A 14617-nucleotide genomic window follows, 5' to 3' on the forward strand; every position below is an offset into this window, starting at 1 on the left:
AGACTATGCACATTCTACTGCAACCAAAATCCTGCCATTTTATACAACCAAAAGAAAAAGAAAAAAATACTGACATTCAAGGAACTTACAGTACTTCACAAATCAATTTTATTAATTTAAACACAAAATTAATGAAGAAAAATTCTGTACACAATTGTGGACACAATACACCTTTTTACAATAAGGCCAAGATAAACTTTGTTTTTTCAATCTGCAGAGTATAAAAACATAAGAAAGGATGAAAAAATTGACAACTTCTGTTTGCAGCAAAAAGGAAGAAAATGCTAATTCAATTGTTAATAGTCATTTGTGAATTCTCCAAATTGTTTAAATTTCTAGCAGCAACATGAAACCTCAGCAAAGAATAGAGTAGCTCTTTGGTGGCTCCTGGTAGTTGAGCCGAAGCTGGTGTATTTTTCCATATAATCTTAAAGAAAAATTCATCCAGAGAGTAATTTCATGACAATGGGAGGTTTTAGATAAGAGGAACTAGTGCCCGGACAACCTGATCACTTTTGGAGAAACTGTCTTATGGTATGACAAAGATGACAATTTTTATTTCCCACACTTACACTTCTCATGCAATATATAATGTAAGTGGAAAGTAAGATTATTTCCTTGGTGGTTATGCCTATACAAGTCCACTGCCAGCAATGAACTTGAGAGAGAGAGAGAGCACGCAAGAGCACATGAATGTAGGGAGTGTAATGCAAATTTTTGCTGATTTCCAGATTTTGGGTAACTACTACTTTTATCTAAAAAAAAAAAAAAAAAAAATGCAGACAGTATAATAATTCTGAACACATGAAAACTTTGCTTTGCTAGTCTCCCAGTCACAAACCATTTTATTAATAAAATATATCTATCATCTACATTCTTTCTGTGGGAAGAAGCATTTGAAGAATCATTTACTTCCAAGTAGTTACATATAATACATTAGTGTTGAAATGAAAAAACGAGGTGGTGAGCAAACTTTTTTTTTTCCAAATTATTTAATCAACTGCTGTGTTTATTTTACCTAGGCCCTCCTAACAGCATAAAAAAATTTTAGATAGAACTGATGGGGAAAAAAAATTGGAAAAACAAAATCCTATTGATACTTGACATCCATGCTTTTGGTCTTGACAACGTTATCTAAAAAAAATCCATTATCTACATATTTATCCCCGACCCTCAGATAAGGCCCTGTACACGAGTTTGTGCACAGGCTGCCTCATACTTCACTATCAAGGCATTTCTACCTTTCAATATCATTTCCCTAAACAATATGTAAAAGAATCATCCATTATTACAAATTTACACCAAAAATTCTTTCTGTACATGATTGTCTCAGTGATGTACATATTATACGTTTAAATTAGACATATTTTAAGCTACTTTGCAGTGTGCTAAAATTAAAAGTACTTGCTGTGTCATGACGCAAATGCCTTTAATCACTTATTTCTTATGCTACTTTCTCTTCAATTATTTGATGTCAACAAAGTCTGTTTGGGCGAACTGTAGGGTATGTGAAATATACCTCAATAAAGCTGTTTTTTGTTTTTTGTTTTTTTTTTTTTTAAAAAAAAGTCTGTTCATAAATAAGTAGAGATGTACAGATTACCCTGGGTATGAGACACCAAAAAGTAAACCTTCTTTATAAGAGAATTACTCCACTGGTATTCAGGAAACACATTTCAGTCTTTGTTGTGCAATCAAGTTTGCTGTATTGAAGAAGCTGTTTATCTCACACTGAAGATGCAAAAAACCTCCGCGTTTGCAGGTCCTTTCTTCACAGGTTTGAACCGTGTAGTTACTGTGGCAAAGACACGTTACACCATGTCAGAACATTCTCATGGCTTATTTTCATTGGATTCACAGTACTCTAGTCGACAGCCATTCCGAAGAAATAGATGTGGTCCCCCCCTTTACCACGATGGCACAGCTCAAGACTGACAGCAGCTGTGCATCAACGTGTTGACATCGCGAAGTTCTGCAGTTCAGCGCTGACTCGAGACCCAGGGCTGCTGGATGTGTCCCCGGTCACAGGGCAGTGCTGGGGTTTCAAAGTGCTTTGCGGCTGTCACAGGTACTCCAGTTCCAAGGCATGATGGAGGGCCATGAGGTCGGAGTGGCTGGAGATCCTCCAGAAAGGCATGGCGTGCTGTGAAGGGCAGGCAAAGAGTGAGGATCTGGGACGTGCCCACCACAAACCCTTCAGTCTCTCCTGGAACCCACTACAACCTTCTATCCCCTCTTCGTCAGTATTTTGAGAAGTGCTGGCTAAATCTGAACATCATATCACAACTGTTTTAAACAAAAGCTCAAACTTAATCCTCCCCTAAATACTAGACTGAATTTAAAATGTAAGCAGGAATCTGGTTCTTTTAAAGCAGGTGATAGATACATGAATACTAAGTCCAAGCTTTAAATAAAACACAGTAGCTATGGATAAAACTTTGTTGAAAACAATTGTCTTTCAAAACATGTATTCAGTGGATTTTTAATACTGAAAGTTTAAAAAGTTTGTCTTTTGTAAGAGTTAAATGGTTTTCTTTGGTTGGGAGTATTTTACTTTTTTCCAAAGTTAATCTTGCTCATAGAAATAATTGAAGCAAAGTCGCTTCATATATCAGTTTTTCTTTGCATTGACCTTTGAATGTCTTTACCATATGGGAAAATTTTAAATGAATGTCTAAGATTAATAAATTTTTTTTTATTAAAAAAAATTTTTTGTAGTTGTTTACAAACCATCAACCTAAAAATCGAGAGTTTAAATGATGAGAATGTTTGGAAAACACCTGAATAAACCAGAGACACGGGAAACGGGGATGGGAAAAAAAAAAAGAAAAAACCAGAAGTTGCCTCATCCATGAAGGATAAAGTGTTTCACTGCTCAAAAGCATTATAATAAGTACTTATGTATCACCAAAATCTTTTTTTACATAAGATAACCATCACCTAAGATTGTTTAGCTCAGAGAAAAACAGGGTTTTTTACACACAAAAATTAATGTGGAAGCCAGAGTATAATAATTTGCAAGTATAGTTTTGAAGAATTTGAGAAAATGTCAGACAACAGGAAAATTTTGAATGGAAACAAATAGTGTAACTGAGAGAGTTTGGGGTGGAGTATCTGCAGGTAAGAGTGAAAGCTATGATTTAGCTCGTATAGCTGTTGTAGACTGGGAATGCAAACTATTAAGTTATTTATTAGCAATCTTTTTGCCTCAAGTTATCTGCTGAAATCATATACCACATTCCAGCATCAAATGTGAACTTCCTTGGACAATGCTATTTTGGAGTATCTATCTATCTTTGTTATCCTCCAATAACAGAATAATCTTGAACTGGGTGTTACGAGATTTCTTTGCAAATTTTTAGAAGGAAGATGTACTGTACAACTTACTGTAAGATGTACTATTCCGCTTTCATTAATTATTTTTTTTTTTAGTTTTCAGGCACACAGTGCTAGGAATAGAACATCCAGAGATATGTATGTTCCTGGTCCACTCTCTTGGTCTGTGGAGTAGCAGAAATACACAAGAGCTGCGGGGGGGGGGGGGGGGGGACAATGACCTTTGAGGAGCTGAGGAAACACCTGAGAAGAGGAGGTAATGGTACCTATGAAAGGATGAGTCTTCTGATTGATGGGTGTGAGGGATGGGGAGGCGGAGGGTAAAGGAGAGGTTCACTGTCGGATTACTGGCTGTGTGTGAGACAAAAAGGCTTAGTAACGACTGGTTGCTGGAGCCAGATGGTGCAGGTGCTGGTAATTCCTGCTCAGGAGTTTATTAATAATAATGGCAGTTTTGATTTGTTGAGTATTGTGTCAGGCACTGGGCTCAATCCATGGACTCTTATTTAAGCCTCTCTGTAACCTCAGAGATAGGTACTATGATCTCTAGATTACTCATGAAAAAAAAACAAAAAACAAACAACCGAGGCGTAGAGAAGGAGCAGAGAGGTTTAAATAACCCTGGGTAAGACCTGAAGCTGAGATTCGCAGCAGGTCTGGTCTGAGCCTGAAGCTCGTCTGTAAAGCCCCTCATTGTTCTCCGCAGGCTTTCTAGTCACAGTGTAAATTACCAGCACCATAGCACAGGTTAAAAGAAAAACAAAATAACACGATCCCATCCGTGCACTACTGGATTAGAGATGCTAGAAAATGAGGGAGTGTGATGAGTAGATCTGGGTTTGACAGGTATCTGATCTGTCAGTTACAACTCAAAGCCTTCTTTTTTTTCTTACTAGAACAGAAATTCATGCATATTGTAAAACAGTTGTAAAATATGGACCTGTATAAATACAAATCACTTCTAATTCTACTACACCAAGATAACCACTCTAAACATTTTTCTGTATTTTTATATATGCATGCCCACACATTTGAAACTTTTTGTATATAACGTATATATAATTCAGCATCTTGATCACTTTACTATTTAATCTTGAGTCCATTTTGGTCATATTATTTTTGTATAGAAGCATTCATTCACTAATTCAAAGTTACCAAGAATCTAACTTGATGGTATTCTTGAGTACTTAACCATCTACTTGGTATCAATTTTTATATCCCTTTTTATTTCTAATTAGCTTGTGGTTTTATTTTCTTGATTAGATTTTCCAGAGAGTTAGCACTCCACCTGAAAATGTCCTCCCATCAGTAGCTGAATAAAGGGGGCGGTATAGTAGTTCTATTGAGCTAATGTCCCATTATTTCAGGATGTAACAAGGGAGGCTGAAAATTCTTTTGGTAGCTATCGAGACACTTTTAGGACAACTGTCTTCATAAATAAATATAAAATTACTTGTGAGAGCTGGGATGCTTTTCCTCAGAGTAGGTTCAGGCAAATTTTTTTGCATAATGATTCTCTGAAGTTAGCACAGGCAAGCCTATACAAATGCAACCATTAGCATTACAAATCTGAAAACCATTGGTGCATTCAGAAACATGAATTGAAGGATGCATTGGGTGGCAGAGAAATTGAAAAGAGAAGTGAAAAAGGACCAGCTAATAGTTCGGTACATAGTTAAGGTGTAACTTGGGCATTTAATTCGATAGTAAACAAAGGTCCTATGCAATGGTTGGATGTCTCATCTTTACAAGTGTAGGGGTTGATGCCAGCCCAGAGCACATTTTGTTTGAGCTGTTTTACTTTTAAACCATACAAAGAGCTCCAAAAGAGCCTGGCATTGAAATACTAATGGCTTTAGTCTTGTAATAAAAGCCACATGGTCAAGCAGCACCTTGGGGCTTTCAAAGGATGAAACAGGCCTGTGGTATATTACAGGAACACATCGCAAGGCAATGGTGGTGGGGTCACTGATTTGAGCAAAAGTTTCTACAGTGAGACCTGGCAAGCCTTAGGTGTACAGAAACAAGAAAGGGTGGTCTCTGGGGGGCACCCCAGAAAAGAACAGCAACTCCATCCTCAGCACTGTTTCATAGCAAAGGGTAATGATCTCTGCTACAGTCAGCAGCGTCTTTCTCACAAAAATTAGTGGGCTCCTCAAAGAGAAAGGCACAGGAATGATTATAAGAAGACTAAGTCTAGGGGAGAGAGAGGTGACTTCAACTCCTACTGACAAATAATTCAAAAGAATACTTCAAAATGATAACTTTTGCTAACTTAGCTATGTATTGATGCAAAGATCTTACACATTTACAAGGCCTTCCCAGGAACATTCTAGTGTATTACTGTTCATACACTAGAATAAATATTTAAATGAAATCAGAGGGAGATGGTAGCCCAAGAGGAAAAGAAAAAGCATGTGCTACGATGAGGGTTGCTTCTAGGTTTAATAAAGTCTATGATCCTATTACCTGTAAAGCAAGGTAGCTAGATAATGCAATAGACAACACATGTAAGAAATATGTCCCCAGTACCAAGAACTGCTAGGCAAGCAAGATATACTGCTAAAGCTATTTCATTACAATGTAAGGCAGTGTTGGATTAAGAATTAAAATAATAAATCCAGAGAGGGGAGGGCCCAGTTGTAAGCTGGAGAGGATAAATTGGGCTTGTGTTGAACTTTGAAGAATGGGCAATTTGAAAAGGTGGCTGGGAAAGGGGTGGAAATTCCAGTTAAAAAGAGAGAGTATGTGACAAGGCTGACAGGTGGTTGTGCCCAGACCATTTTCTGTAATTCGTTTGGAGGTGGTGAAGCTAGACTAGTGTGTTCATTATAGACACTAATAAGGAAGGGGGTTTTTAAGGTAGAAGAATTAGGACTACTTAACTAAGGAGTTTAGATTTTTAGTTTGTGAATGGAAGGGAAAGGAAGCTAATTTCTTCAATCTTGCATTTTAAAAATTCATGGTGGCAGCTAAGGAAGAAAGGATTGAAGGTGTGTCTGGCTGGTAGCAGAGGAACCAGGCAGGGTGACAGTGGAAATGGAAAGGGTGCAATGGATAGGAGACAAACTGTGGAGAAAGAATTCATAGGACTCAGTGATGGGTTAGATGTAGACAAAGCAAAAGCAAATTTGAGTGGGCAAACTGGTTTGGGGCAGCTGAATTTATTTGGTTGTACTCCAATGGGTATGACATGTGTTGCCTAAATGGAGGCATTCTATCAAGTAACTGGAGTCAAGGGACTAAAAATAGGGCTAACCACAAATCTTAACAGAAGTGAGCCTAAATTGTGATGTCACATGATTAGTTTATCAAGATTAGGCATATATTGAGGAAGTGGGTACAAAGGCCTAAATCTTGGAAGAAAGCACAGGTTTTTTGGGTCTTCAGAATCAAAATATTGCCAGACTGCTGAGAAAATAATGACACATTCGCCTTTCGCCTCTGTCTACAACATGCAAATTTCCAAATCTCCCTCATGCCACCCCCTCCCCTATCAGATGATTTCCACTGACCCCTGTGGTTATATATAACATCAATAATATTAAAAGATGGGCCCATGGATACTCAAATGTAAACTGAATCTTGAATTATTAAAATGTACTAATAAAACATCTCACAAATTTAAATGCACACAACCACTTCTAGGAATTAGGAATTCATCCTATAAATAGGCTTGCATGTACATGAATCACATAAAGGCCATTCACTGCAAAATTGTTTGAAACAGCAAAAGACTGGTAACAGCCTAAATGTTCAGCCTTAGGGGATGGGATACATTATAGCACACTCACATAATTGAATGCCAATGCAGCCATCAAAAGGGATTAGAGATGCAGAGCCCCCATGTACTAATATAGAATAGCTGCCAGGATCTAGAGGCATACTTTGTTTTATTGCATGTCACAGATATTGCATATTTTACAAATTGAACGTTTGTGTCAACCTTGTGTCAAGCAAGTCTATTGGCACCGTTTTTCCAACAGTATGTGCACAGTTTGAGTCTCTGTGCCACAGTTTGGTAATTCTTGCAATATTTCAAACTTTTTCATTATTATATCTGCTATGGTGATGTGTGATCAGTGATCTTTGTTACGACTGTAATGGTTTGGAGGCGCCACAAGTCATGCCCATATAAGACAGTCAACTTAATCAATAACGTTGTGTGTTTTCTGCGTGCTCTACTAACCAGCTGTTTCCCTTCTCTCTTAGTCTCCCCAGGTCTCTCACTTGAAATCAAAAGCTAGAAATGATTAAGCTTAGAGAGGAAGCCATGTCAAAAGCAGAGACAGGTTGAAAGCTGGGCCTCTTGTACCAGTTAGCCAAGCTGTGAATGCAAAGGAAAAGTTCTTGAAGGAAATTAAAAGTGCTACTCTAGTAAACACACAAATGACACAAAAGCAAAACTGCCCTATTGCTGATACAGAAAATTTTTAGTGGTCTGGATAGAAGATCAAACCAGGCACAACATTCCCTTAAGCCGAAGCCTAATCCAGAGCAAGGCCCTAACTCTCTTCAATTCTATGAAGACAGAGCAGTGAGGAAGCTGCCGAAGAAAGGTGTGCTGTTAGCAGTGTTTGGTTCATGAGGTTTAAGGAAAAGCCATCTCTATAACATCAAAGTGCAAGGTGAAGCAACAAGTTATACAGAAGATCTAGTTAAGATAATTGATGAAGGTGGCTCCACTAAACAATAGATATTCAGTGTAGACAAAACAGCCTTCTATTGGAAGAAGATGCCATCCAGGACTTTCATAGCTAGAGGGGAGACATCAATGCCTGGTTTCAAAGCTTCAAAGGACACCCTGACTCTCTTGTTAGGGGTTAATGCAGCTGGTGACTTTAAGTGGAAGCCAGTCATCATGTATCATTCTGAAAGTCCTAGGGCCCTTAAGAATGAGCTGCAATCTATTCTGCCTTTTCTCTATAAATGAGCAACAAAGCCTGGATGACAGCACATTTGTCTACAACATGGTTCACTGAATATTTTAAGCCCACAGTTGAGACCTGCTCAGAAAAAGGATTCCTTTCAAAATATTACCACTTGTTGACAATGCACCTGGTCACCCAAGAGCTTTTATGCTGATGTACAAAGAGACGAATGTTGTTTTCATGTCTATTAACATAACATCCATTCTGCAGCCCATAGATCAAGGAGTGATTTCAATTAACAAGTCTTATTTAAGAAATACTTTCCTTAAGGCTATAGCTGCCATCAATAGTGATTCCTGTGATGGATCTGGGCAAAGTAAACAGAAAACCTTCTGGAAAGGATTCACCATTCTAGATGCCATGGAGAATAGCTGTGATTCATAGGAGGTCAAAATATCAACATTCACAGGCGTCTGGAAGAAGGTGATTCCAGCCCTCATGGATAACATTGAGGGGTTCAAGATATCAGTGGAGGAAGTAACTGTAGATGTGGTGGAAATAGCAAGAGAACTAAAATTAGAAGTGGAGCCTGCAAATGAGATGTGGCTGAATTGCTGCAATCTCATGATAAAACTGGAAAGTTTCTTGAGATGGAATCTGCTCCTGGTGAAGATGCCATGAACATTGTTGAAATGACGAGAAAGATTTAGAAGCTTAGATAAACTTACTTGATAAAGCAGAGGCAATTTTGAAAGATGTTCTGTTGTGGGTAAAATGCCATCAAACTGCATCCCAGGCTACAGAGAAAGCTTTCATGAAAGGAAGAGTGAATCATTGTGGCAGACTTCATTGTTACGTCTTATTTTAAGAAATTGCCACACCCTTCAGCCACCCCCACCTGGATCAGTCAGCAACAATCAACATCGAGGCAAGTCCCTCCACCAGCACAGAGACTATGAATCAGATGATGGCTAGCATTTTTTAGAAGTAAACTATTCTTAAATTATATACATTGTTCTTTTTAGATATAATGCTATTTACATATATAATAGACTACTGTATCATATAAACCTAACTTTTATGTGTACTGGGAAACCAAAAAATTCATGTTGCTTTACTGCAATATTCACTTTATTGTGATGATCTGGAACCAAACCCACAACATCTCTGAGCTATGCCTCTATTGTTAAGTGAAAAAACCAAGTACAGAAGAGAGCGCACAATTACTATGTATTTTATTTGTTTTCATATGCTTATTTTACCTCTAGAATGTTTGCATATGGAGGCACAAATACTTCCCAAAGGTTAATACGGAGATCCTGGGAGAAAGAACATTTTTCAAGAATTCATTATGAAACTCATTATATAGCATTGCTTTTTTATCCCCTTTAGAGAGAAGTGAGCACTTCTAAGGGCGAAGATGGAATCCAATTCAAGACCTGGCATATAGTCTGTGCTCATTAAGTACCAAATGAATGAGTGACTTTAGACTAATAAGATTCACTGTGGTTGGTTGGTTGTGATTCCTCTACTATGTCCACTTAAAGTTAAAAACAAAAAAGTGCATTACAAATGTTATCTTTTTAAAAAGTAGCTTCTACTTTTCCTCCTGAATAAGCTTAGAATCAGGAATTATTAATCAGGTTCTCAGCTTTAACGTAAAATGTTTTTTTGATGAAGCCACTGTCATTAAGCAGAATAATGGGTCCTTGCCATGTTTCCTTGTGCTTTTCAGAAGAGATTTATTTTAAATAGTTCTCTGAAATGTAAATACAGCTTAGATATAGAATTATTATAAAACAGAGCCACTTTTACTCTAGAAATGTCAAAACTGCTGTCAATGTGCAGGAGATTCTACTACTTATTTTTGATTTTTTTTATTCGTAGGCATAATAATTCTCACTCAAGCAATGTTGTATGAGGGAACCATAGAACTTTATGGTAAAGAAGAAAGCCTGGCTGTTTTCACAAGAAAAGACATATGTCAAAGGAAGACATACATTGGGAGACACTTTCCCACACTCTTCTTTGCTCAGCATTTCTAGGAACAAAGAAGAGCTCCTGGAAAACGCTTCTAAGAAATCCTTTTAGAATAATTTTGTTCTTTTTAAAACACAAAAGTGTTTCTAACCTTTTCTCTTTGAAGGAGGCATTTTATATGATATGCATTATAGAAATAGATTAAATTACTGATGAAAGCCCTAGGATTGTAGTGGCAAAGGGAGCAAGGATGACAGAGTAGATTTCAACTGACCATTAACAAAACAGGCAACTGGCAGAATACCTATTGGTTTTCATTTCTGGGCTTAAAAAAGTAACTATCTCCAGCAAAAGAACATTATTTAGGAAGATGAAAGATATCTCTACAGGGAAAAGAGGAGAGTATTGTACTAGCTTTCAAAAGGATGTAGGAAACTAACAGAGGCTAGCTAAATTGTTCAAGATTGATTTTGAAGAAATGCAAAATGTTTTGGTTTTGCAAAACATTTTAGTACTCAAATTTGAAGAACTGTAATGATTCACTATTAGTTTTATTTAATAATCTAGTTTCCTCAAGGACTAGTTATAGATTAGAATGATTAATTTTTAAACTTTAATCATCAATGTAAAATTAGAGAAAGAGGACACTTAAATAGGACACCTACCCCCTCACACTTCTAATCATTTTTTAAAATAGCATGTATATCCTTCTTGGTAAATGGAATCACATTTAAGATATATAAAATAAGTTTACAGTGCTAAACCTCACTGCCAAATTCAAGTTTGGCCACTTTCTAGTCATGTGATCTTGGCCAAATTGTTTATTCTCCCTGCGCCTCAGTTTTCTCACCTGTAAAATGGGTCTTAGAGAATTGTTGTGAGGATTTAATGAGACAAATGCCTAAAAGAAGTGTATGAAACATAATAAGGACTTAATAATTGGTAAACAATTCTTGTTACTTATCACTATTGTTATTAATCCTTCCACAGCATGGATAGCAAACTCTTACCCTATATATAAACTCAAGCTAAAGAAATATATATATTTAAATGGGATATTGATGAATTAAGTCTTTTTTCCCCAAATTAAACATTTCTCTAAATTAAACATTAAACATCCTCTACTGTAGTTCAGGACTTTAAAGATACATATTATCTATTGTGAATTAGTAGATCCTTCTCTCTGAAGCACAAAATACTGCTATTTAAGCATTACTTTTTAACCTAAAAAGGCTGGACAGAAACTCTCAATCAATAAGGCTAGAATATCAAAAAGCAATGGTTGGTCTAGTCACTCTAAGTGATAGATGACATTTCAGAATCTGAACCTTCTGAAAAAAATCTGGTACATTTTACACACACACAGTCTTTTAAATCTTGGCCACAGTTTTATCAGAGTTCCCACACTGGTAGGGCTTAAGATGCAAGGAGTTTGCTCGTAACAGATAAACCTGGACTCTTATCACATATACTTATCTCAGGAAATCACAATAGAAAGTTGAGGCTAGAGGTGGTCCTTCATTGTTGAAAAAACAAATTCAAAGAGTACATTCCTTTTAGGTGGCTGCCTAATTTCTTTTTGGTATAAGCACATGCATGCACATATGTGTGTGTCCCGTATAAAAAGAATAAAATATCCAAAGATAAACAGTGGTTAACAATTTAACTGTTCTTGAAAAAGAGAAAATACTTAGTCCTATAACAACTTTCAATTCTAACTTGAAACCAAGAACTCCTTCATATTTTCCTTGTTGGGTTCACCGATGCCAAACTTCCAAAAAACATACTTCTCAGAAAGGTTTAGGAGGGGATCCACCCACAGAAACCTTGATAGGACCCAAAGGATCACTTCCATATGCATCCCTCTGCCTACCGCAAGCCAGGAAGCGACATTCTGGCAACCTTATCCTGAATCAGACTTTCTGGTGAATACCAGAGGGAAAAGGACCAGCCTGGAGGGGAGATTCACACCTTGGCCCAGGGCCCCATTGGCATGACATGCTGCTCTTCAATTCCACACTGCAAAGGGGTGCAAATCTGTTCCATGTCCCCTAGGACTATCTGGGGATGGCCTGGGGAAATCCAGAGGCTTTCCAAGGAAGATGACTTGAGTCTGGATTCTCACCAAGTATTCTCTTTAACAATCTAGGGTTGAGTTTTGGGGATTCTAATGGAGCCTGGGAAGCATTTTGTTCTATGAAGACAGCCCACAGGGCTGACAGATGGACCTAATGATACTGGTGGCTGGCCGTCCTGGCAGTGGGGATGGCAGAACTAGTGCTTCAATGGCAAATGCTGCTTAGCCTGAAAGGTGCATGGGTTTCCACCAGCACCTATGGCGTAGGCTCAATGCTGCATCTATGATTGGTGACTTTATATGCCATTTATGATGAAAACTGGAATATTCTAGAAGAGCTGAAATGTATCCTTTATGAAAATATACATCAATTTCCAAGAGTGGGTGTGTGTGTGGGGGGAAATTGTTATATTTGTAAATCTCATAAAATATTTAATGTTCTTCAATGCAGGAAAATTTAAGATCTAGGAAGTTATAAAAAAAATTGAGGACAGAGACTCAACAAGTCAAGCAAAATACCCTACCTCCCTGACACATTTTGCTGAAATCAGCACATGCACAAATAATAACAATGGCTGTGGTTTGTTGCACACTTTATATGCATCAGACTCTTCTAAGTGTTTACAGGTCTTAACCAAATCTAATCCTCAGAATAACCCAATGAGCTATAGGTGCTATTATCATTCCCATTTCATAGATAAGGAAAGAGAAATAGAGGGGTTAAGAAACTTGCTCAAGGTTATACAACTAGTAATTAGCAGAGCCATGATGCAATCCCAAGCTGTCTGGCTCAAGCATCTATTTACCACTACAGCTTCTCTGATTAACATACAAGAGAATGATAGTATAATCAAGTTCTTAACAACAGAGGAAGTAGAAAAGGTAGTATGTAAACAATCTTAAAAACAAGTAAGACAGGAAAACTGAATATCCCCATGAAAGTAGACCCAACCTCGCACTATAACTCAAAATGGATCAATGACCTAAATATAAGAGTGAAAACTATAAAACTCTAACAGGAAAACAGAAGTATCTGCAGGACCTTGAATTAGGAAATAGATTCTTAGATTTTACACTGAAAGCACAAGCAGCAAGAGAAAAGATAAAGTGGACTTCATTAAAATTAAAAAACTTGTGTGCATATAAGGACTTTATCAAAGAAGAGAAAAGACAACCAATACAATAGGAGAAAATATTTGGAAACTAATACATCTGACAAGGGTTAAATATCCAGAAGACAAAAAGACAAAAAACTGAACTTAAAAATGGGCAAAGAATTTGATATACAACTAGTCAAAAAACACATGAATAACTGGAAAATCTGAGAGCAGAGACATGAATGGACAGCACACTGGTGTTCATGGAGGCAGTATTCATGATTTGCAATGGGTGGAGGTGGCCTAAGGGTACATGGACCGAGGAACAGAATGGTGAACTGTGGCGTATGCATACAATGGAATATTGAGCAACTACGAGGAGTGAAGCTATGAGACATGCAGAACGGTGAATGGATCCTGTAGACAGCATTTTGAGTGAAGTACACCAGAAATAAAGGTAACCACTATAGTGCCTCACCAATATGGACTAACTACAATGTGTAAACTCAGAATTGAATCTTAGAACTCAGTGTAAGAGGGGGACGATTATTGTAATGGTCCCTAAATTGTAGCAGTCAAATCTATTCCTGAATTGTAATAGCTATCTGCAAACTATGAGATGCTGATCCCTTAGTGTATAACCTGATTGGTCTCTGTGATACCTGCAACTCAGAGCTAGAGCTTGGCAGCTATGAATGTCAGTATCAACGCATACAGCAACTATTAAAAAAAAAAAAATGCTGAAAAAGAGCCCAGACTTCAATTAGAGATAAGAATGAAGCAGATCTGGTTAAGACTAGGGCAAACCGCTCCCCCTCCCCAGCCCCGAGGATCTGGGGGAAGGTGCGGATATGTTGGACATCCTCACCTGGACTGGTGTTGATGTTGTCACAAACATTGGGACTGGCAGTTTGATGTGCTGAGCCCTCGAGCATGGGACTTGCCCTTATGAAGCTCATTACCACAAAGGAGAGTCTAAAGTTGTATGTAATGGTGCCTAAGAGTCTCCCCCTGAGTACCTCTTTGTTGCTCAGATGTGGCCCTCTCTCTCTCTAACAGCCATCTCGACAGGTGAACTCACTGCCCTCCCCCCTACATGGGACCCGACTCCCAGGGGTGTAAATCTCCCTGGCAACGCAGAGTATGACTCCCGGGGATGAATGTGTACCCGGCATTGTGGGACTGAGAGTATCTTCTTGACCAAAAGGGGGATGCAAAATGAGATGAAATGGTTTCAGTGGCTGAGAGATTCCAAA

At 37.8% G+C, this 14617-nt stretch overlaps 1 protein-coding gene across 1 annotated transcript in view; it reads right to left on the reverse strand.

The window, feature by feature from the left end:
- Positions 1-1505: 1505 nt before the first annotated feature.
- EYA1 (EYA transcriptional coactivator and phosphatase 1) overlaps positions 1506-14617 on the reverse strand; it is a 163541-nt gene continuing 150429 nt past the window's right edge. Inside the window, exon 19 of the mRNA XM_037803271.1 lies at positions 1506-2143. Within this exon, the coding sequence (XP_037659199.1) occupies positions 2063-2143 (81 nt within the window). The 3' untranslated portion in view covers positions 1506-2062. The remainder of the gene's footprint in view (positions 2144-14617) is intronic.

Source organism: Choloepus didactylus, chromosome 14 (assembly GCF_015220235.1).
Source record: "Choloepus didactylus isolate mChoDid1 chromosome 14, mChoDid1.pri, whole genome shotgun sequence".
NCBI classification, from domain to species: domain Eukaryota; kingdom Metazoa; phylum Chordata; class Mammalia; order Pilosa; family Megalonychidae; genus Choloepus; species Choloepus didactylus.